Here is a 25,027-nt window from a genome sequence, read left to right as displayed (position 1 = left end):
TATACAAAATGCTTCTTACTGTTACGCTCCAGAGACTGTGCTAGACAAGATAAGTATGAAATAAAATAGTATAGCATGTAAATTAGAAGTAAAAAATGAGGTCACAGTGTTCAGTATAGACATATGTACAATGTTCGATGCAGAATAGAAGTAACTGAGTTACCATATAATATACAATATACTATGCAGTGTACTAATCTACAATACTATATAGTGCAAAGCAGAAATGGGATGAGGTACAATTTAGGTACAATTTACAGTAAGGTGTACGAGTTGTAGTGCAAATCCTTTATCAATAAATATAAAGTGTGTTTAGGTGATCTAAAGTGTGGAGAGTGGGTGCTGCAGTGTGTTGTTTGTTTAAAGTGAGTGTGTGCGTGTGGATGTGTGTGCTGTGTGCATTTGATGGTTGTTGTATAGTGTTTATTGTTCGTTGAGCAGCCTGATGGCCTGGGGATAGAAGCTTCTTCTGAGTCTTTCTGTGCTCGCCTTGAGACTCCGGTATCGCTTGCCTGACTGCAGCAGTTCAAAGAGGCAGTTGTTCGGGTGGCTGGAGTCCTTGATGATTCTCTTAGCCTTACCCCTGCACCGCTTGTTGTAAATGTTCTGGAGGGTGGGGAGCCCCCCTCCAATTGTGCGTTCGGCTGAGCGTGTCACTCTTTGTAGTCTGCTTCGGTCTTGTGCAGTGCTATTCCCAAACCAGGAGGTGATGTTGCCAGTCAGGATGCTCTCTCTGTGTGTGTGTGTGTGTGTGTGTGTGTGTGTGTGTGTGTGTGTGTGTGTGTGTGTGTGTGTGTGTGTGTGTGTGTGTGTGTGTGTGTGTGTGTGTGTGTGTGTGTGTGTGTGTGTGTGTGTGTGTGTGTGTGTGTGTGTGTGTGTGTGTGTGTGTGTGTGTGTGTGTGTGTGTGAGAATGAATGAATGAATGAATGAATGAATGAATGAATGAATGAATGAATGAATGAATGAAAAACTTTATTTAACAGATTGCAGAATGGGTACAATACAGTACGGCTCAATACATACAATTGTTAAGGGGATGCAGACCTGAAAAAGACTCTTGTTTCCATCAGGGTCCCCCATGTGTGTGTGTGTGTGTGTGTGTGTGTGTGAATCATCTTACTTCTCTTCTCATTGATCGGCGCCGTAGTGAACACACTACCACACACAAGCTATCAATGTGTGCAAGCTATCGATACTAAGCATGTTTCCAGGTGCATAAGTGTCTTTGTGTTGGTGTGTGTATGTGTGCATATCTTTGTGTTGGTGTGTAGTGTACGTGCATGTGGGCAGTATGACTCGTCCCATCTGCAATCTGCTCTATCAATACTAAGTAAGTTTCCGTATGAGTTAGGGATGTCCGATATTATCGGCCGATATCGGCATTAAAATGTGATATCGGAAAATATCGGTATCTGTTTTCAATTTTTATTTTTTTTTACATTTCTATAGAAATGATGTCCGATATTATCGGCCTACTGATATTATCGGCCGATATCGGCATTAAAATGTGATATCGGTTGATATCGGTATCGGAAATTAAGAGTTGGACAATATCGGTATATCGGTATCGGTAAAAAAGCCAATATCGAGCATCCCTAGTATGAGTGCTTGCGGTGCTTGTGTGCTTGTGTTGCTTGTGTTGCTTGTGTTGCTTGTGTGCTTGTGTTGCTTGTGTTGCTTGTGTTGCTTGTGTGCGAGCTTGTGAGTAAGTGTGTGCATGCACATATGGGAGTATTCCTGTCTGTGATCTGCCAATACTAAATATGATTTCTTTCTTTGTTTGTGTGTGTGCAGTGCGAACAGTCCCATCTGATGCGGGAGCATGAGGATGTGCAGGAGCACACCACGCTGCGCTACGAGGAGCGAATCACAGAGCTGCATGGAGTCATCGGAGAACTCAACAAGAAGATAGAACTGCTGCAGAACACCACCATCAGGTACACACACACACACACACACACACACACACACACACACACACACACACACACACACACACACACACACACAGGCAGATGAATAGACAGCACACAAAGATGACCAAACACACACACACCCTGAATCACAGATGCCCACAAACACACACAGTTATAAGCATATACACATGCATTGTCACACAAAAACACACCCACACCTAGAGACACACAGTTTCACAAACGGACCGCAAGATGGATAGGCAGCACAGATGAACACACACATACTCACATACTAAGAGAAACACACACTCTCTCATCTTATAAACATGCAGTTCCACTCCCACACAGAGCAATGGATGAGCAACAACGATAGAAAGACAAATACACACTCACAAACAGTGATAGGTGGGTGCAGACAAAACACATCTACATCTCACAACCCCACTCTCTCACTCCTACACAGCACAGACAGACAAACAAACATACAGTACACAGACGTGCATGACACACACGCACACACACACACACACACACACACACACACACACACACACACACACACACACACACACACACACACACACACACACACACACACACACACACACACACACACACACTCATCTCCAAACCACACTGTCACATAGAGAGGCAGCTGCACAGTCTCAACACATGCAGACACTGATAAACACACACCCACAGACAGGAAGATACAAAAAAATAAATATATATATATATATATATATATATATATCGTTATGACTGCTCAATTAGTAGTGGAATTATTTAATCAATGCTGTCTTAGGCATTTAATTGGTTGTAGGGAGCCGACCAGAGGGCCCCTCGAAACATCAATAAACATGTCAAACTAAATCTCAATCGACTAATTATAGGGCCCCTCGAAACGTTAGTCATCATGTTAAAAACCGACCAATTAGAGGGCCCCTCGAAACGCCAACCATCATGTCAATCATAATTTCAACTGAAAGGTCCTGTGGTGCAGAGATCTGATGGAAGGTAAAACGGAAGGGGCCCCCAAAAGATTTTTTGACTTGATTTGCCCGTCCACCATGCAGCTCCCCACGCCTGGTCCCCTGTCTCCCGATGTTTACCCGGTGCAATACTGAAATCTGAACGCCTGCTTGTGAAGGTATTTTTTTTTTTTACACAGGCCCTCGCAAGTGTTTGTTTTCCCCAGCTTGAGGGCACTCTGTGGCCTCTCTCTCTCCACGGCCTCTCTCTCTCCACGGCCTCTCTCTCTCCACGGCCTCTCTCTCTCTCCATGGCCTCTCTCTCTCTCCACGGCCTCTCTCTCTCTCCACGGCCTCTCTCTCTCCACGGCCTCTCTCTCTCCATGGCCTCTCTCTCCATGGCCTCTCCATGGCCTCTCTCTCTCCACGGCTTCTCTCTCCACGGCCTCTCTCTCCACGGCCTCTCTCTCTCTCTCCACAGCCTCTCTCTCCATGGCCTCTCTCTCTCTCCACAGCCTCTCTCTCTCCATGCCACCTCTCTCTCTCTCTCTCTCTCCATGCCACCTCTCTCTCTCTCTCAATGCCACCTCTCTCTCTCTCTCAATGCCACCTCTCTCTCTCTCTCTCTCAATGCCGCCTCTCTCTCTCCATGGCGCCTCTCTCTCTCCATAGCCTCTCTCTCTCTCTCTCTCTCTCTCTCTCTCTCTCTCTCTCTCTCTCTCTCTCTCTCTCCATAGCCTCTCTCCACAGCCTCTCTCTCTCTCCATGGCCTCTCTCTCTCCACAGCCTCTCTCTCTCCATGGCCTCTCTCTCTCTCCATGGCCTCTCTCTCTCCACAGCCTCTCTCTCTCCATGGCCTCTCTCTCTCCACAGCCTCTCTCTCTCTCTCCACAGCCTCTCTCTCCATGGCACCTCTCTCTCTCTCCATGACACCTCTCTCTCCATGAGGCCTCTCTCTCTCCATGACACCTCTCTCTCCATGAGGCCTCTCTCTCTCCATGGCACCTCTCTCTCTCCATGGCACCTCTCTCTCCATGGCACCTCTCTCTCTCCATGGCACCTCTCTCTCTCCATGGCACCTCTCTCTCTCCATGGTGCCTCTCTCTCTCCATGGTGCCTCTCTCTCTCTCTACAGGTGCAGAGGGAGGCAGCAGCCCGTTGGAAAATCAACCAAACATGTCATTAGAAAGAACTGGAGTGGAGCAGGCCCAAAGAAACTAAACAAAAAAGCGTTACCCTCGCTGCCCCTTATTCCTGAAATGTGACAGGGTTTTAATAAGGTCCGTGCATGCGGAGAGAGAAAGCTTATGCATTTTTTAATCGGGTAAATACTCCAAAAATCCTTTTTATTTCATGCTTAGATAGACGTGTGTGTGTTTGGATAAACAGCACTGTACCCAAATCAGTGTCTCTGTGTTCAATCTCCAGGTCATGTTATAAACACACAGAGGACTGTTTGCTCTAAGCTTGTCCTCATGTTAACTCCTTCTGCATTTTAGGTGTGAATTTACAGGCTGGCAATTCATTTCATTGGAGATGCAATAAAGATGGTAGCAAAGCAGTGCCTGGGATTTAAAAGGCGACATAATTCATAACCACCGCCAGGACGTGTGCTGCCAGGCATTATGGATGCTTGCCAGCGAGGTTGTTTAGAGTGGTGAGAACTTCACAAGCAACACTCGTATTTTCACTTGTACACTTACATTACTGTACAAGTGTTTACATAGCTGACTTGTTATACCTATATTTTCCTCTTAACTTCTTTTTAACTGGACCCAGAGGGCCGGCCTAATGGTGAATGTCCCTTAAGTCAAATTCAGACTACATGATTATAGCCCTTAGATCAGAGTAGGGATGTGCATAATGGTTATTTTGATAGCCGGCTGTCCGCCGTCATTAACCGGATGAAAACTGGTTAGCAGTTTCTTTTAATCTTTTTTACTTAAATGGTTCCATCTGCCCATTTCACATTTTATTTACAGTATCTCTCTCTCCTCAATGCGACAATGCACACATATCTAACGTTACCAGACGACATAGTGTCCCCATCTTTGTTTGCAGATTGTGAAAATGATTATGCATACTCACTCTTGCTTCCAAACCAAACAGCCATGTGCAGCGCATCTTCTGACATCACAATGGAGCCAAGTAAACACTTTATGCGCACAACGATGGGACTTATAATTAACCAAACTCATTTCACCACACAGCACAAACGCCCACAAGCTGTGGGACCTACAGCGATATGCTCATCAATCATCCTTATTGATCAATACTACTCAGAGAATGGCAATAAAAACTGTGCATACCATTTTGTTAATTTGTCTGAAACAGCCCACAACACAGCCGTTTTACATTTTGCCATTTAGCTGATGCTTTTATCCAAAGCGACTTACAAGTTCTGTACGACAAGTCAGCAGGAAGGGTACAACTCTTTTCAGCTGAGTAACAATGTTCATCAAATTGTGTTGAAACTTGGGTGCTGCAGTGTTGAGTCCATAGTAGTAAAGACATATTAGTATAGTATAGTAGGAAGAGTGCATGATAGTATAGTCCAGTGCTTCTCAAAGTTTTTCTGTCAGGCCCCCCTTTGGCGGACCAAAATATCTTGGGGCCCCCCCCCCCCCTCGCCCCAACAAAATAGTCATGAAATGGGCCATGTTTAAATTTATTGAAATAACACCAATATCGTGACCTTTCAAATTGACAACACCTTCCCCCTCGAGAGCCACCTTGCCTCGCTGTGAAACAGCACTGCAGAATGGTCAGCTCCCATCTCCTCACACAGCGCAGAGAACAGGCGCGCTTTCAGGGCTCGGGTTTTGATGAAATTGACCACGTTTATAACTTCTGTCAAAATCTCATTCAGCTCAGGGCTAAGCTGTCTTGATGCTGGCGCCTCTGTGAATTTACAGTGCGTCCATTGCGCGTTTGGCGAGACCCCCTTGATGAGCGCCTGTAGCCCCCTCCTTTTCCCTGCCATGGCCTGCGCACCGTCAGAGCAAAAGCCCACACAGTTCTCCCATTTCAGTCCATGTCCTGTCAGGTAACTGTCAATAATTTTGAAGAGCTCATCAGCTGTCGCTCTGTTTTTGACATATTTGCAAAACAGCAGATCTTCACTCAGTGACTGGGAATTTACTAAGCGAACATATGAAATAAGCAAACAGTCTTTATTGCTGTCAGTCTTTGACAAGGCAACACGCATGTCATCCTCAAGGCTCAACTTGGCCCTATATTTTGTTTTCAGAGCTGTCATGGATGAAAAGCCAGCTTCACACACATGTGGTGCTGAATGGTATCAACACCTTAACTGCTGCATCATGAGATACTTGGTACTCAGCACCACACTCTGAAACTAGCTCTCCAGGTATCAGATGAGATTTCAATGAGTTATTCCAAGAGTTTGGATGGAGATGTGTCAGGAAGCTTTGTCTCAATGTTGTCTGTAAAGTATTTTTTTATCGAGAGTAACTTGGTGATCCTTTTCTGTGTTTTATTAAATAATGATTTTCAGATTTTGAGAAATGGTCAAACTTATCCAAATATGGTATTTTTTTTTCACTTTTTCTCCCATTTTTCTATATTTTTCTCCCATCCCAATTTCGTATCATCCAATTCAACCCTCCCCTGTCACGGACACTGTTTCTTGCCTCCCACAAGCCGGCTGCAATGTGGACTAAGTCATACATAGCACAAGTCCCCTCCGGTACTTGAGGTAACAGCAGTCGCATCTTTTCACCTGCGCAGCTCGATCTCTCAGTGGCGAGGAGTAACGCGTGGGAGGCTCCCCTTGCCCACTATGCCACGTAGCCGCCCCCAAATATGGTATTTTCATGGAGAACAGTGCAGCTGCAACAGATAGCACTTTAGTGATAATTTTCTGTAATCCAAAAAAAAAAAAAAATTTTTTTTTTAATCTCAAGGCCCCCCCTGTCATGCCTCTGCGCCCCCCACTTTGAGAAACACTGGTATAGTCCAATGCACACGGCGGGCGATTTTTGCCAGGCGACCGACTTTTTTTGCGAGGCGACCGGCAGAATTGTATCGCGTCCATTGTTATGAATGAGAGAACCCACACGGCAGGAGATTTTCTAGCGACAATCGCGCAGCAACTTCTGTCGCCTGGCTAAATATCGCCTCTATCCTATTTTTTGAGGCGACGGCAGGCGACACAGCAAGGACAATGAGGAAATAACATGACTTCTACAGTAGAAGTAGTACAGAAGTTCTACTGGTGTATCATTTGTACACCATTAATTTATCAATACATTCATTGATCAATAACCTACGTATTATTACCATGCTACTTATGTTAATTATTATTAACAGGAACAATTTAAATAAATAACGTTAGTTGGAAAAGCTATAGTGGCCGTTTGTCATTAACTAATAAATTGACAATGCGCCATGATGCACCTACTAATGTTTTTATACTCGGGTAACAAAAGAAGTTGTGGATGTTGACAGAGTTTAATGTCCAGACTGCAGCTGATGTAGTTTGTAAGGTTTATTGTCCAAAGAAAATGATGGTTGAGAACAGAACAGCATCATCCGTGAAAAAACATTCTCTCTCAGCAGGTGCATAACATTACTTGTCCAATCGGTGGTAGTGAACGTATTCTAGCGATCAGTCATGCAGTAATGTCAGGAAGAATGAGGAGAGGTTGTATTCGTATATGGTGGTTTAATTCCAGTTCAATATGGGTTTTACAGGTTAATACTTTCCTCGTAATGCACAACACAGCTACGTGCTAATATGCTTGCTTCACGACAACCTAACGTCCGGTCCGTCCTCCCATATCTCCCAGGGGGAAACCACACCCCCAGCTAAACAGAGTGACACATATAGCTTATTATACCTGTGAATGGTCGGGTCTGGTGTGGGGTGCTAAGCGATTGCCGTTGAGCGACAGACGATCGCATCGCCAGGCGACGTCGGTCGCCCGCCGTGTGCATTGGACTTAAGACGGCGAAAGATTGGTCTGGTTTGGGCTGTCCTAACTGTGGTGGGAAGTTCGTTCCACCATTGTGGACCGAGAATAATAATAATAATAATAATAATAACTTGGTTTTATATAGCGCCTTTCAAAAGACCCAAGGTCGCTTTACATACTGTAGGGGGAAAAAACAAACAAAAGTAACAAACATAGTGGGCAGACACAACATACAAAGTGGTAAATTAGGGCTTAAAGGCAGAGTTGAAGAGGTGGGTTTTGAGGAGTTTTTTTAATGAGTCCAGAGTTCGGGCGTTGCGGAGTTCTGCGGGGAGGGAGTTCCAGAGGGTGGGAGCTGCCACACTGAAAGCTCTGTCCCCAAAGGTCCGCAGTCTGGTTCGGGGAATGGAGAGCTGACCAGTGTCTGTGGATCGCAGGGGTGGAGAAGGTCAGTGAGGTACTGAGGTGCCAGAGCGTGGAGGGATTTGTAGGTGATGCGGGATTTGATGGGGAGCCAGTGGAGGTGGATGAGGGTGGGGGTGATGTGCTGCCAGGGTTTGGTGCGGGTGAGAACCCTGGCAGCTGAGTTTTGAACATACTGGAGCCTGTCCAGGGTTTTGCTTGGAATAGGTGGTTACTCTTTGATGACCCTCTCGGAGCTCGGATAGGAGTGGGTCTGAGGCGGCCAGAAGATGCAGAGCGTAGGGGTCTTGAGGGTGTGTAGTTAGAGACCATCGATATGCCAGGTCGAGGACCTTGAAGCGAATGATGAATGATGCAGTGATGAGGAGCCAGTGCAGGTCCCTAAGAAGTGGGGTAACATGGGCTGACTTTGGTTGGAGATCAGACGGGCGGCTGCGTTCCGGATGAGTTGAAGGGGCTTGGTGGTCGGTAGGCCAGCAGGCAGTGCATTGCAGTAGTCTAAGCGAGACATGACTGTTGATTGGTTTTTTTTTTTCTTTTTTTTTTACTTTATTTTTTAGCGTTTATCGCTTTTCTGGTCAAGCATGACCGACAGATACAGGGTGAAACGGGATATAGAGCAGGGGAAGACATTCGGCAAATGACGGCGGGTCTGGGAATCGAACTCGGAGTCAACCAGATCCGTGACGCAGCACGGTTTTCCCCGACGCAGAAATAGCGCCGAGATATGCGGTGAGCTACTGGAGCTCCCCTATTCTTCAGATTTTCACCAGTTTTCCACCATAGTTCACGCTGTTTATAGTAGGCTTCTCCATGTGCACTCAATTCATCTTTATTGACAGTTGACAGTTGGCATGCGCTGTTTAGAACTCAACAAGTACTCAAACTAAGACACACGCATGTCCGGTGTAGTGAAAGGTCTTGAGAGATGAGTTTTCAGGAGCGCTAGACAGAAATACAAATTCTCGACTTTGAACTAGTGAGCGGCCACGAACAGAATGAAGAAACTTTAATTAATTTGCTCTGTGTGTGCACTTGTATCTTTAGTATCAACTTGCCTCTATTCAGTATATTTTCGAATACAGAAGCTGTGTCATATTACATGAATAACCTGTCTGCCCTAGTTCAGCCCTTCGTGAAAAACCTGGGTGTGTGAATTTAGCTTCAATAGGCAGGTGAACTCTGTGGTGAAGGGGTGTTTTTTCCAGCTTCGGTCCATAGCCAGGATCAAGGCCATTCTCTTCCCCTCAGGCCTTGAGAGAGTCATTCACGCCTTCATATCTACACGACTAGATTATTGTAACTCCCTGTACCTGGGGCTTAATAAGTCGACCATAGCCCACCTACAGTTACCCCACAACGCCACTGCTAGATTGCTCACAGGTACTCAGAAGAGAGCTCATAATACCCCTGTTCTTGCCTCCCATCATTGGGTCCCGGTGCGCTACAGGATAGAATTAAAGGTTATCCTATTCGTTTATAAAGCTCTTAATGGTAAGGCCCCCTTTTACCTAGCAGACCCCTTCACCCCCTATACTAACGGCAGGGCCCTCAGATCTGCTGATAAGGGTCTCCACCCCGTAGGTCCAGCTTCAAGTCTAGGGGCGTGCGTGCTTTTGCTGTTGCATACCCTGACCTCTGGAACAGCATCCCCACGTCATCAAATCTGCCCTCTCCATCGAGTCTTTTAAAGGGGAACTATCTTATAAATGGCCTTTTTGAGTGTTTAGCATTGTTTCCTAGCTATGTGAACTTATATTAATATGATCTATGTCTCAAAATTCTCATATTGGCGCATTCTTCCAATTCTCCTCTCACAATATTCACCCTCACTGAACTGAGTCATTTGAAAATGTGCGCGATATGTGATGTCAGAAAGACATTGCTGCATGTTAATGTTCAGGCGACGCCGCCGCTGCGCAGTGGTTTAGGAGCCCAGGCTCAAAACGGCTCGAGATCTTGAGGTAGAAAAATGCTGTTTTTGAGGACTTGATTAGAAATACAAAACAATGAATTAAAAAAATATATATATTACAGAGGTGTTCCATAGACTCACAGGAATTGTGTAAAAGTGCCCAAATAGTGAAAGAAATAGTAAAATAGTTCCCCTTTAAATCTAAGTTCAAAACTCACCTATATTCCTCAGCCTTCCCTGACTCAGTCTGACTCTTGCCTTGTTTGTTTTGATGTGTTCTGTTTCTTTGTTTTTCTGTTGTTGTTTATTTTCTGTTTATTTATACTTTAGGAGTACTTTTTTCTTTTTTGCTACGCAACCCACTGTGAAGCACTTTGGTTGACAAGTGTTTGATTGATTGATTGAAAACTTTTATTAACAGATTGCAGAATGGGTACAGTACAGCTCAATACACACAGTCATGAAGGGGATACAGACCAGAGAGGGGGATCAGACATTTACCGGGGCCAGTTTCCAATTGCACCCTCCCGTAGGTGCTCTTTGAGAGCGGTTTTGAAGGTGGGTAGTGATTAATTTTTTTACGGCTGTGGGTAGGGCGTTCCACATTGATGTGGCATAATTACGGAACGTGTTTAGTCCCTTGTTTGAGCCAAATCTGGGTTGTACATGATTTGTGGAACTCCCTCGGGTGTTGTGGTCGTGGTATTCACTGACCTTTGGGAAGTATTTCGACATGTACATGGGTACCTTAGTGGTGTAGTGTATCTTGTAGACCAGGCCCATTGCAAGTTGCTGTACTCTGTCGTCTACTCTAAGCCATCCTAGGTTGTCAAAATGGGCAGGGGTGAGGTGGGTTCTAGGAGTAAGGTCAAGCAGTAGTCTGACCAGTTTGTTTTGTGATGTTTGTAATCTTGTTTTTAGTGCCTTTGAGGTGCTTTGGTACCATGAGGTGCAGGCATAGTCGTAGTACCCTTGAATGAGTGCTCCTGTTAGAGTCTTCAGGGTATTTTTGTTTACCAGAGAAGAGATCCGGTACAAGAATCTTGTTCGTTGGTTGACTTTTTTGATTACATTGGATGCCATCTTGTCACAGGAAAGATTTGCCTCTAGGATGACATGTAATTTGCATAAATTAGGAACAGTAACGGTCCTAGTATGCTTCCTTGTGGAACACCACAGTTCACTGGGGGGGGGGGGGTAGGGTACCGTTTACCTCTACCATCTGTTCTCTCCCCTCCAGGTAGGATTGCATCCAGCTCACTGATAAACTATCAAAACCAATTGCTTTTAGCTTGTCAATCAGAATGGAGTGATTGACAGTGTCGAAAGCCTTTTGGAGGTCCAGCATGACCATGCCGCAGTATTTGCCCCCGTCCACCTCTTGTTTGATGTGGTCGTTCAAATAGAGAAGGCATGTGTCAGTGGAGTGGGATGTTCTGAAGCCAGATTGGAATTCGTAGATTAGATTTCTTTCCGCGAGGTACTTTTCGACCTGTTCATAGAAAAAATTTTCCATGACTTTCGAGATGGAGGTAAGAATAGAAACAGGGCGGTAGTTGCCTGGGTCTAATTTGCTGCCTTTTTTGTGCAGGGGGGTCACTCTCGCAATTTTGAAGTCTTTGGGGACGTGTCCCTGTTTTATGGATAGGTTTATTATGTGTGCGATGACTGGGGTGATGGCGGTTGCTGAGTCTCTGAGGAATCTGGAGGGGATGTTGTCATGGCCAGTGGCCTTGTTAGGTTGGAGGGCGCTCCGTTTTTTGAGTACCTCATCTGTTGTACCTCATCTGTTTGAAGTCGTCTTTGCGGACCCCTAGGTTTTTGTAGTATGCTAGCATGTGTTCTACCCAGTGTTGTGGCTATGTTTGTAAAGAATATGTTTAGGTATTTGGCCACATCCAGCTTGTCTGTGATGAGAGTGTTTTCTGTCTTTATGTTTATGTATTTTATTTTTTTATCCACTTTTTCTCCTCCTGTTTTTCTGTGTTTTTCTCCCATCCCAATTCTAGTCGTTATGCCCCCCCCCCCCTGGTCGGTCTAGGAAGCCCTGAAGTCTATCAGATGCTTCCTCCGAGACATAGGAGACAGCCAGCAGCATCTTTTCACCTGCCAGCGCGGACTCTCATTGGTGAGGTGTAACGTGTGGGAGGTCACACTACCCTGACCGACCTGTAGGAGTCGCTGTTTACAACGACCAGAATACCACCCCACCGGCTTCCCTCCCGCTGACTCTGCCAATTGAGCCAGTATGACAGCCGGCCAAGCCGGAGGCAACGCTGACAGCCGGATTCGATACCAGTGTCTCTCGCGTTGGTGACGAGCGCTTAGTCCGCTGCGCCACCCAGCCGCCTTCTTTATGTTTATGTTTGTAAACCTGTGTCATGTTTAAATGTGCTATACAAATACATTTGATTGATTGATTGATGAATAATCAATGCACCTGTGTCGTGTTGACAGTGTGTACACTCCACAGCTGTACTTCAGAGGTTAGCAACAATAACAGTGATTACATAGATTTTCAACTCATCCTCGCGGTTAAATTCATAACCTCACACATCTACAGTCAGACCTCGACAGATCGCATCTATGTTGCACAGCGTCGTCAATCTCTGAACCTAAAGATTTACCTGTGGATTTACCCCAGAGGACCCTGACTAGTTCATTCATTCATTCAATCTTTATTTAATCTCAAAGGATTATTGAGAGCAAGCTATCATTTACAATGACATTGAGAAATACAAAACTAAATAAATATAGAAACAGATCTAGTCAAATCAATTAAACATTTAAAATAATTAAAAACAACTGCAGACTGTGGTGAAGTGGTTTTGCTATTAAAGATTTAAACTGGCCAATAGATACCAATGAACCAATGAATTGAGTTGACCAGGGACTGGACATAATACTGGAGGGTCTACCGGCTAGGTTTTCATTGTCCATAGTATACGCACTCCACTGCCCCGCACAAGATGTGGGGCTTACACTGTGCCATAATATTTATACACCAACAACAACCATTGATTTTAAATCACTTGCCAGCATATAGTCTATCTATTTTGGGGGATTGCCTTCCCACCTTCATTGGCTTATGGCATAGATAACATACTTGTCTTCATCATCATAAAAATAGGCCTATCAATCGTCCTCCTTATTGATCATCAACACTGCACAGAGAATTGCAATAATTGCTTGCATACATTTCTGTTCATTTGTCTGAAATAGCTCACGAAAAGGCTGTGTAGTGGACTGGTCTGCCTCCTCCCTGCATAACAATAAACATACATCTTGACCACTGATCTATATTCACCAGCCCTGCTGTATGTCTTCTGATAATCCATGACCTATTGTCAGCCATGATTCCCATGATGACGACTTGGCCTGCTACGGTCCTGCTACAGTCCCACTGGTTTGAAAAAGCTCAACAAATTTAATTGTCTTGACATTTTCCTGGTTTTCCACTGTGTGGCTAACTGTTTCACACAGTCTACAGTAGTTCACATCCGTATCTCACTGTGATTTATACACAACATTTATTGGAATATAGACCTACAGTAAAATAATGACCACATAACATTAGATCTTACCTGGTCTTACACATGTTCTGTCCTGTTCCACATGATCCGGCACAAATTTAACTCTGGCTGCACACAAAGTTGTTTACATGTATTGTATCGTAATGAATAAACATATATCGCCACTGGCGTGTATACAGATCCAGATGATGTTATGGTTTGTAACCGACCTCAATCGCACAACACAAGACAGGTATGAGAGTAAGCCAAAACAGGGCATTTATTTCTTAAATAACAAAAGGCGGCACTGTCCCTTTAAGGGAGAACACAAAAACACAAGAGTCAAAGAAATAGGGAAAATGCGGCACTGTGTCTTTAAGAGGCGAACAGGCTAAGGGACTAAGGCTAAGGGACAGGGCCAGGGCAAAATGTCAAGGACCAGGACCAGGGGCACTGGAGAGGGGGACAGGGACAGAGGCCCGGAGAGGCGGGCTGGAGACAGGGACAGAGAACAGGGTTAAGGCCTTGGACAGGGCGAGGGCCAGAGCTGCTTACAGAGACGGGAACAGGGGCCCGACGGCGGAGGCCTGGCACGGGGACCAGGGGCCCGACGGCGGAGGCCTGGCACGGAGATCCTCCTCGGATGCTGCAGACGGGCAGCGCAGAACACAGGGGTCCCAGGGGACCGGGGCGAAGAGACGCATCCTCCCGTGGAACTAGGAAGCGATGCGCGCCGGCTTGACGTCTGGAGTGGGAGCGCGCCGGCTTGACGTCTGGAGTGGGAGCGCGCCGGCTTGACGTCTGGAGTGGGAACACCACTCCAGGCCTGGCACGGAGATCCCCCTCAGATGCTGCAGACGGGCAGCGCAGAACACAGGGGTCCCAGGGGACCGGGGCGAAGAGGCGCATCCTCCCGTGGAAATAGGAAGCGATGCGCGCCGGCTTGACGTCTGGAGTGGGAACACTGGAAAACCTCCCGTAGAGAATTAGAGAGCGTAGACGGCGTCCCACTCCAGGCAAACGGCGACAGGTGGTGAAGTACAGGGGTGGCACGACGTCTCACGCCGGAGACGCGGCAGTAGATTGTAGTAACAAGAACGACCCGACCAGGACTGGAGGGGAGGTCCAGGTATTTAAAGCCCTCTGGGGCGCTAATCCTAAACTATGACAGCTGCGAAAGGTAGTCCAAGGGTGGGGGCTGGTGAAGAGTAGAGGAGAGTAAAACATCGCAAGGGTGGGGGCTGTTGAGGAGAGTAGACAGGGAAAGTCCAAAGGTGGGCGCTGGTGAGGTGAGGAGACAGGGAATAAAGGTCCAGGGAACAGGCGAATCCTCACAGATGAAGTATTTTTTTCTTTTTACATCTAGCTGCCCAGTGCCGTCAGATGTGACGACAAGCTGTAACAACATGGCTTCTGGCCACCATGGCAAGACTCAGCTTCTTGTACAGGAATTGCTCCTGCTTTACTCACACTGCTAAACGCTCCCTAGTCCAAATGTCCATTCTCCCATTGTTTGACTATGGTGATGTAATTTACATGCATGCAAGAAAAAGTGTCCTTGATCGCCTTAATGTTATTAACTCAGCAATTAGGTTTGCTACAAATACCCCCTTTTCAACACATCACACATCACTGTGGCCGGTCGCTCTGACGTCACACGTCATAGAGACCTTTGAGCGGCTGGTCCTGCAGCACCTCAAGCCCCTGGTGAGTGACTCCCTAGACCCCCTGCAGTTTGCTTACCAGGCAAACATTGGTGTGGAGGACGCCATCCCCTACATGCTCCACAGGGCCTATACACACCTGGAGAGGCCACGCAGCTCAGTGAGCTCATGTTCTTCGACTTCTCCAGCGCATTTAACACCATCCAGCCACTGTGCCTAGAGGAGAAGCTCACTGGGATGCAGCTGGACCGGGGAATGGTGGCCTGGACCACCGACTACCTCACCAGCAGACCTCAGTACGTGAGACTTCAGGGCAGCCAATCAGAGGTGCTGGTGAGCAACACTGGCTCTCCCCAGGGTACCGTGCTGTCACCCTTTTTGTTTACCCTCTACACCTCCGACTTCCGCTACAACACAAGAACGTGCCACCTGCAGAAGTTCTCCAATGACTCCTCCATTGTCAGCTACATTGTGGATGACGATGAGGATGAATACAGGGCTCTGGTGGAGAGCTTCGTAGGGTGGTCGGACAGTAACCAGCTCCAACTCAACGTCAGCAAGACAAAGGAGCTGGTGGTGGACTATCGGAGAGGCAGGAAGGGTCCCCTCCTCCCATAATCCTCGGAGGGGAGGAGGTAGAGATGGTGGAGTCCTACAAGTTCCTTGGAGTTCACCTGAACAAAAAACTGGACTGGTCGGACAAAACTGAGGCCCTCTACACTACAGGAAGGGAGATAGTACGCTGTTCTTCCTGAGGAGACTCAGGTCATTCGACGTGTGCAACCGACTGCTGCTATCTTTCTACCAGTCGGTTGTAGCCAGCGTCCTCTTTTTTGCTGTGGTGTGCTGGGGGGGCAACATCAACTCTAGGGACTCCAGCAAGCTGAACAAGCTGGTGAAGAAGGCTAGCTCAGTAGTGGGCGGTGAGCTGGATAACCTAGAGGTGGTGGCTGAGAGGAGGATGAGGAAAAAGCTAGAAGCCATCCTGGAGAACCCCTCTCACCCCCTCTACGAGGAGCTAGCCAGAATGAAGAGCACGTTCAGCCTAAGACGCATCCCCCCCCAACACACAACAAGCCGCCTGGGCCGGTCCTTTATACTGGCAGCCATCAGGCTCTACAACAAAGGGCTTGGGCGGCCGGATCTGCTGCCAGAACTATCACTGTCACAACTCGGGACATGAGAACTAGAGACTCACATCATCGTACTGACTATCTTGTATTTTGCACTAGAGACTCATATTACTGGACTCTCATCACTGGACTATCTTGTGCTTGTACTTTTTATATTATTATATTGTATCTGTATCTATACCTTAAGTGTATCTATAGTGTATATGGATACTGGACTGTATAGGACTGTGAAGCTATGCATCCCCCACCCTGTATCCCCCCCCCATGCTGCTTTGACACCCAAATTTCCCCAAGGGGATCAATAAAGGATCATCTTATCTTAAATTGGCCATCGTTACACTCTCGACAAGAAATTGATTGGCTTACACTCATTTACAAAACCTTCTTTGGTCTGACCCCTCCTTATTTGATACACTTGTTAAAATTGTCATCTACTCCCTATAACACCAGAGCTGCTCACCATATCTTGCTAGATGTTCCCGCCATCAATCCTCCTTCCAATTTGCTGCTCCCAGCAGTTGGAACGAGATGCAAAAGTGGACACATTTATCCCCCTCACTACTTTTAAGGACTCTTATCGCAGAGTTGTTTACACACACATCACCTGCAACTGTCACCCAGCCTTTTAACTGCAATTTGATGGTTCTGCTTCATGTATGACCCTTTGTAATAATGTAATAATGATCATACCTCAGTTTTAAATTTGTTTACCACTTTATTATTATTATTATTATTATTATTATTATTATTATTATTATTATTATTATTATTATTATTATTATTATTATTATTATTATTATTATTATTATTATTATTATTATTATTATTATTATTATTATTATTATTATTATTATTATTATGTTTAATTTAATTTAAAAAGGTGAACTACACATTCTTAATTTATTGTCACAACTATTCCACAAATGAACCATATGATGTATTATTATACGTATATATTGTTTTATTATTTTTACATTTGTCCTTATCCTTTTTTTTAACATACCTATTTCAAACAACCTCTCAATACAGTTAGGAAGTAAATTATTTTGTGTTTTGTACATTATATCTGCAGTTTTAAGATCAACTAAATCACAAAAATGTTTAAGTTAATTAGTTGGTTGGTTCATAATAATCCAATTGATTTACAATTCTTATAATAATAATAATAACTTTATTTATATAACACCTTTCATACAGGGATTGCAGCTCAAAGTGCTTCACAGAAAATAGCATAAAATTAACACTTTAACTGCCCAAGGTTAAATTCATGATATACCATCCCTTGCCAGCTCTATTTAACATGGAGAAGTTCCCCTTCTTTGCAGGGCTATAACTTTTTATATTCTATTGCTAGATTGCCATTATTAGGGCCCATTCAATGTCCTATATGTATTGTTCATGGTGTAGCAACGTTAAACTTTTTCATTCACATATTCATACTAAAATATGGTCTAAAGTATAAGTATGTTTTCATCTCTTTCTGCAGCTTTCTCCAGAACGTGATTTATAGCCCCAAATGCATTATATTGATGATGAAATACAGTTTGATAGCGATCTGTGCCAGATAATAAATTTCAACTGGATGTGGTTCTGGAAGTTACTACACGTCATCTGATGTTGACCGGATGGGCGAGGGGGCGTTTATAATTCCGTGGGCAACGTTATACCATTCATCTAATGTGGGTCATATGTTCATCATAGCAGTTTATATCGAACAAGGTAATACTACACGCTAAAACTCACCCCAGTCTCCTCGGGCCATTGGGCGATCAGCGTGGAGTAGACAGTTTTCAATTATGGGATGTTGAAATGCCAGATCTATTTCCAGGTTGTATAATAGTATATACGTCCAAATCATGTTGTTTTTTCGAGTTATTTCCACCGATCGATGTTCACTGTGTGAAGACAGAATCTCTCTAACATTAGCGAGTGCCCGGACCACATATGGAGTGAGTCCTGCCGGTTCAAAGGTTGACATCCGGTTTCGATCTGCCGATCGGCCACCAGATGGCGCTCTTGAACCGCTAGAGGGTTGAGAGGAGATCAGCAGTGTGTCTCAAGGCTGCAGAGGGGAAATATGATTCCGATCACAGATTTTTGAAATATTGATATCAAAGACGATTTACAGCGTCCTCGGCAACTTGAGCATGGCTAGGAAAGACGCCTAAACACGCTCCCGGCAGTTAAAGTGTTAACATTGGCCTAAAATTAGCATACAGTTGACAGAATAAAAGCAATGCATAAAGTGCAGACATAAGAATAGGCATACAAAGACAATAGACAGGATACAAATAATGCAGTAAAATAGCTCTCATTTACATACATATATTTGCATACTTAATGAGGTGGGGCTAATTGGATGAAATTAGTGTAAAGTGGCAGCAACAGGTGGTTTATGTGGTGGAGATAATCCTGTTATCTCAGAGGAGGTACTGGTAGCAGCCGGCGATCCAGCATACAGTATATACTGTACCTTGTACAATATGCTAAGTACATAATTTTTCATTAGAAATAAAACTATTTACACAGTAGAACAGTAGGAGACATTCAGTATCATATCCATATCAAGACTACCCCATATTGAAAATATCCTTCAGGCATGATAATCAGGCATGATAATCGATGTGTGCGTGTTTTATCACATTGAAAACCTTACAAATATGTAATTAAACAGAGTCCTTGTTGTCAGTGAAAAACACTTACGGTTATGTGGCTTCTGACGTCTCCTCCTAGTAGTTTAACAGTGGAAAGGACGTGCAGTTGAGTATAATTGTCTCCTCCTAGTAGTTTAACAGTGGAAAGGACGTGCAGTTGAGTATAATTGTCTCCTCCTAGTAGTTTAACAGTGGAAAGGACATGCAGTTGAGTATAATTGTCTCCTCCTAGTAGTTTTAACAGTGGAAAGGACGTGCAGTTGAGTATAATTGTCTCCTCCTAGTAGTTTAACAGTGGAAAGGACGTGCAGTTGAGTATAATTGTCTCCTCCTAGTAGTTTAACAGTGGAAAGGACGTGCAGTTGAGTATAATTGTCTCCTCCTAGTAGTTTAACAGTGGAAAGGAAGTGCAGTTGAGTATAATTGTCTCCTCCTAGTTGTTTAACAGTGGAAAGGACGTGCAGTTGAGTATAATTGTCTCCTCCTAGTAGTTTAACAGTGGAAAGGAAGTGCAGTTGAGTATAATTGTCTCCTCCTAGTTGTTTAACAGTGGAAAGGACGTGCAGTTGAGTATAATTGTCTCCTCCTAGTAGTTTAACAGTGGAAAGGAAGTGCAGTTGAGTATAATTGTCTCCTCCTAGTTGTTTAACAGTGGAAAGGACGTGCAGTTGAGTATAATTGTCTCCTCCTAGTAGTTTAACAGTGGAAAGGACATGCAGTTGAGTATAATTGTCTCCTCCTAGTAGTTTAACAGTGGAAAGGACGAGCAGTTGAGTATAATTGTCTCCTCCTAGTAGTTTAACAGTGGAAACGACGTGCAGTTGAGAATAATTGTCTCCTCCTAGTAGTTTAACAGTGGAAAGGACGTGCAGTTGAGTATAATTGTCTCCTCCTAGTAGTTTAACAGTGGAAAGGACGTGCAGTTGAGTATAATTGTCTCCTCCTAGTAGTTTAACAGTGGAAAGGACGTGCAGTTGAGTATAATTGTCTCCTCCTAGTAGTTTAACAGTGGAAAGGACGTGCAGTTGAGTATAATTGTCTCCTCCTAGTAGTTTAACAGTGGAAAGGACGTGCAGTTGAGTATAATTGTCTCCTCCTAGTAGTTTAACAGTGGAAAGGACGTGCAGTTGAGTATAATTGTCTCCTAGTAGTTTAACAGTGGAAAGGACGTGCAGTTGAGTATAATTGTCTCCTCCTAGTAGTTTAACAGTGGAAAGGACGTGCAGTTGAGTATAATTGTCTCCTCCTAGTAGTTTAACAGTGGAAAGGACGTGCAGTTGAGTATAATGTCAAACCCAGGTGTCTGGCTGCTTTCTTCTGGCACAGCATGAGAGGCAGTAACTGGCAGCGTTGGGCACAGCATGCTGTGACGTCCTGTGGTCCAGTCGTCTCCCTTCACCAAACGCATGCCGTTCACCATGTGGGTGGGTGTTACTCCTGCGGGTGTTATGAACAGGACTGTAAGATTAACTCAGGGACTTAAGTGTAGGACGTTTTCCAGAGACAACCTATATATTGAACTATTCTACTAAGGAGACGAACTTAACCTCTTAATTGCTATTGATCTAATGAATCCATCCCAAAGAGCTTGTGATTCTTGCTAGTATAAGGACCCACACAGCGCTTCTATCCAATATTGGGTTTGTGTATATAGTATATAGCCCTTTACCCTTAGACTCACAGGGGTCGTAACAATAATATATATATATATATCTTTACCCTAGTGGATGGTGTGTGTGATACAGTATCATCAGTATCAGTACCTGCCTGGTATATGAAACAATTATTTTGTATTTACATTCTCAGATATTACAGAAAATGTTTTGCAAACAGTCTGACTTCTTAACATTTACTCTCTTATTTAAACAACAGTATAGTGTATCATGATTCACAATGACAACAAAACACTCGGGATGATAAAAGATATGTACGAAATATTACGCAGCCCTAACTCAGACCGTCTCACAATCTGTTTCTCAAATAACTGTCACTGTGCTAGTTTGACCCCTTCCTGACCATTGTGTGTGTTGTCTCCCCCCACCACCACCACCATCAGGGAAGAGGATGAGTTTTCGGAGCTGCGGTCGGAGCTCAGTCAAAGCCAACAGGAGGCCGTGGAGGACACACGCAGCCTGGACCAGGACGGAGCTTCCCTCTCCCTGCCTGAGAACCACCTGGTCACGGCCGACATGGGTAAGACGAGGAGGGGACGCCCCCTGAAACACACCTACAGTACATGTAGACTAGAGCTTGACATGTGGATGGGATCTGAATTTCTCACTATAGTCCATTGTGACCCAGGTGGGCTCAGGATCAAAATACTGTTGACAATCGTTATCATGAGCAGCTTATCAGCATTTTCAGGCTTTAGTTTTAGATTTTGGGCTCACAAAAAAACAACTACATATCCCTTTGGCTCGGTTCCAGTTTGAAAGTTCTACTGTAGTGGAGAGCTCGAACACACTGTAGCGTAGCACATTGGGGATTAGTGCACTGTATGTCATTCTATTTGCATGGGCTTCAATGCTGATCCAAGTAGGTCAAAAAGTTAATGTTATTGTTTTACGCTCATATTCCCAATTGAGTCTTTGTAAGCTGGTATCTTGGTGGCACCAGAGACTGACGGAGACGCGGGAAAGAGGGTGTGTTGACATGCGGGCCTAGATGATGCCTAGTCTATGCCTAGTCGATCCCTAGTCAATGCCCCTTCATTGATCAGCTGATGAAAGAGACATTCATAGAGAGCTCCATTGATCCACACGACAAGGAGATCCTTAGATAACTGGATGACGGTAAGACAGAAGCTCAAACATCCACGTTGCCCTTGGGTTTGACCGTACTCCTTGAATGCACTACTCTCTAATGTTAAATAGATCCCACAGATCTATCAGGAAACATAAATTGCATGCAGCACTCATAAAACTGTTGTAGTGAGACTTGACTCGAGCGATATGACAATGTTATCGTGGACGTGGCCACGTGCAGAACATTGTTCAATTATGCAACGCCTGTTATGAATCTTGCGCTACTGTCAGTCTCTCTCTTTCCCTTTCTCTCTTGCTTTATTCATGCCTCACCGCATTGTTGTAGCCTATTAAAGGTCTACGTTCTGACCCTGTATATACCGTTACTGCATGTGGCCTAACATAGTGGAGAAAACTTAGGAAAGATGTAGGTTCTCGTTGGCTAGAACAATGCAAACGTGTCTAACGTGCTAGTCAACGGTGTCGAGACTGTACGAGGACAGTTAATTACGTTACGTACATTGGGAAATAAGTGGTTTCTATACAGCCAGTTTCAAGGAAATGTTAAATACATTGGATTTGCAATATGACTTAGCAAGCTGCAGATAATGTTACGTTGTTTCCGATGTGAAAAGGGCAGAACGCCCTGAAAAATTGGGCGTGTGCACCGCGGAAATTCCCCCGCCATAGAGTACGTCACTGAGCGCATCTCTATTGGTAAGACTTCCGTGAGTTGTTCAGGTTCCATGTTATGGATCTGTTTCAGGGAGTTGTCAGAGCTCCTCCTCACGAAGCTCCTCCTCAGGGAGAAGTGCTTTCTGTGAGTTCGGACTCTCCTTCCCAGTGAGGGAGCCTCCTCAGAGTTTCAGAGCCTCCTCCTCAGATTGTCAAGGTGAGTAGAACTTCAAAAAGGAGTTCTGCTCTATTGTATGTGTATTCGATTCAATTCGATTATTGAGTGTGTATGGTTCAGTGCCTCCTCCTCGGAGAGCCCTAACCTAAGGGTTACATAGCTCAATGTTGCAATATTTCTTTTCAATCTATACAGCTCGCGTGGGAAGTCTCTCTGGGGATTCCCGTCTCCTCCCTCTGGCAAGGATGGCGGGATGTAAAAATGAAAAAGAAAAATTACCCTCAGCTGCGTCACGTGGGATTCATGTCAGTCTGTGTTTCTTTCTTTTTTAATAAAAAGAGGAAAGAACATGAAGCACGACGGCTCCTTGTTGTTCTCCCAGGCGACTTGGAGGAACAATGTCTGGTGTCTTGTTAGACTATCCATTGATGTGTTTGGGTCTCGACGCGTACATAGTGCTGGCTCGGGGTGTTTCTGATAAGAATCACGCATGAGGCTGGTACGCCTTGGTTGCTCATTATTAAAACGGCGACTGGGATGGAGGTTTTCTCTTCCGAGCGCCTGTTACTGGGTCTCGACGAATTCTCGTTCATATCTGGGGGATGTTAACGGAATAGATCAAAACATAGGTAGAGGGGTCTCACGCCCTTGGGGTGGGCCACTGAGCGCGGTACGAATGGGACCGTCTGGGTGGCGCCCTCTTTTCATGTTTTAGATCGACACGCGTACCTACCCCCTCTCTTGGAGTGGGGATGTCGGCGTGGTTAGGGCACAGGACTGGTTCTGGTCACGCTGGTCCAGGTCAGTTAACCCGTTGTCCGCCGGGGACGCAGATCTGCTGTTCTGGTACCCTGAGGGACTTGTGCTTTTTTCGGGGGGAAAAATGCCGGGTCGGCCCGGGTGTCACAGGGTTGGGCGTTATGGAGACCCTTTGTTGGGTACATGTTGTACCCTGCGTTATCATAAAGGGGTGGGTTTTCCATTCCTTTCGCTCCTCTCTTACGCATGGCAAAGAGGGGGCTGTTGGGGTGGTCTTATGGACCTCCTCTGGCATCCCTGTGTGCTTCCCGGGCCACCGGGCCCGGTCCGAAGTTGTGTTTCGTCGACCCGTAGGCCTGGAATAACCCCTTTTTGAAAACTGAAACACTTGTACTGCGGTATAGCCAGTGTATACCCGCAGGTGTGTTTTGGAGTTTTTTCTTGAGGGGTTATAGGAACAACCACCGCATGTGGTACCAAGAGGGTGGTTGATTCCCTGGTGTGTTGGAGCAGAGTCAACTCCCGGGTTACCCGGTTGAGTGTGCCCCTGCACGTTCATGACATCTGCCAATCGTGTCAGCCTTCTCTGCCTCGGCCCCTCTGGGTCGGGGTTTTTTGGTGGAGGCTTTGTCATAGTGCGCAACAATGCCAGCATACGCCCCTTCCGCCGGGGATGCTGTTTTCAGTTGACCCCTTTGGTGCCTGTCTTTTCCACAGTGCTCCAGGCTCGGGTCAAATGCCTGCTGCCTGGATTGAGAGATCGACCCCTTCTGGTGGTCGTCTCCCCGGTGCGCTGCCTGCTCCCGCTGTAGTGTAGCCTCTTGAGTGCTTCGAGTTACAGCCATGCTGACTGCCTGAGTGTGCCAGGGTCAGTGTGCCAGGCGGCGTGCTAGTGGGGGGAAGGACCCGCTCTTGGAGGGGCCCTGTCCGAATACGCTGGCGATGTGGGGGGCGGTGTCACTAGTGACCGCCTGGTGAGGTCTTGATGCTGTGGCGTCGTTGACCTCTCCGGGCCCCCTTTTTCCGGGGGATCCAGTCCCTTCAGTGGGTCTGGGTCTTCCTTCGTGCTCCGCTGCTACGGCCTTGCCACGGGGTTGAGTTTGCTCTTGACCCCGTGATTTTGGGGGCAGTAACGAGGTTTGTTCCTTCCGTTCGTTCCGGGTTGTGCGTGTGCGTAGTCGTGGGGTCAAGCCACGGTCTGCTCACCCTGTGCGTTGAGTTGCTCGAGTTTCTCTTCGCACGGTCGGATCCGTCTCCCTCCCGTCCTCCAATAGGGAGGGTATCCTCCATTAGGGAGGGTCGGGGGGCTCGGTCCTCTCCGGTCTGATGGTTGTGGGGGCCCTCAGCGGGGTACATTTGTCGAGCTTTTATCTCCCGCTCAGCTCCTGTTATGCAATATGACGCTGAGCGGAAGCTAGCATGATATAGAACGTAAGGTTATGAATATAACCAAGTTCTATGAATGCTAGTGACTCAGCGTCTAGACACCACTGCGGCCCTTGATTTTTTATTGTGGTGACATTTTTTGGGAAGGAGATGAGTGTG

The 25,027-nt window shown here is 45.7% G+C and overlaps 1 protein-coding gene across 1 annotated transcript in view; it reads left to right on the top strand.

Annotated features, from left to right (window-relative positions):
• mcc (MCC regulator of WNT signaling pathway) overlaps positions 1–25,027 on the top strand; it is a 311,681-nt gene that overhangs the window by 163,685 nt on the left and 122,969 nt on the right. The window contains 2 exon segments of the mRNA XM_084325292.1: positions 1,796–1,938; positions 21,183–21,319. Coding sequence (XP_084181418.1) covers positions 1,796–1,938; positions 21,183–21,319 — 280 coding nt within the window.

The sequence above is a fragment of the Notolepis coatsorum genome (genome assembly GCF_963971535.1).
Source record: "Notolepis coatsorum genome assembly, chromosome: 11".
In the NCBI taxonomy this organism is placed as follows: Eukaryota; Metazoa; Chordata; class Actinopteri; order Aulopiformes; family Paralepididae; genus Notolepis; species Notolepis coatsorum.
The sequence above is the reverse complement of the archived record's forward strand: the minus strand, read 5'-3'. Positions and strand labels throughout refer to the sequence as shown.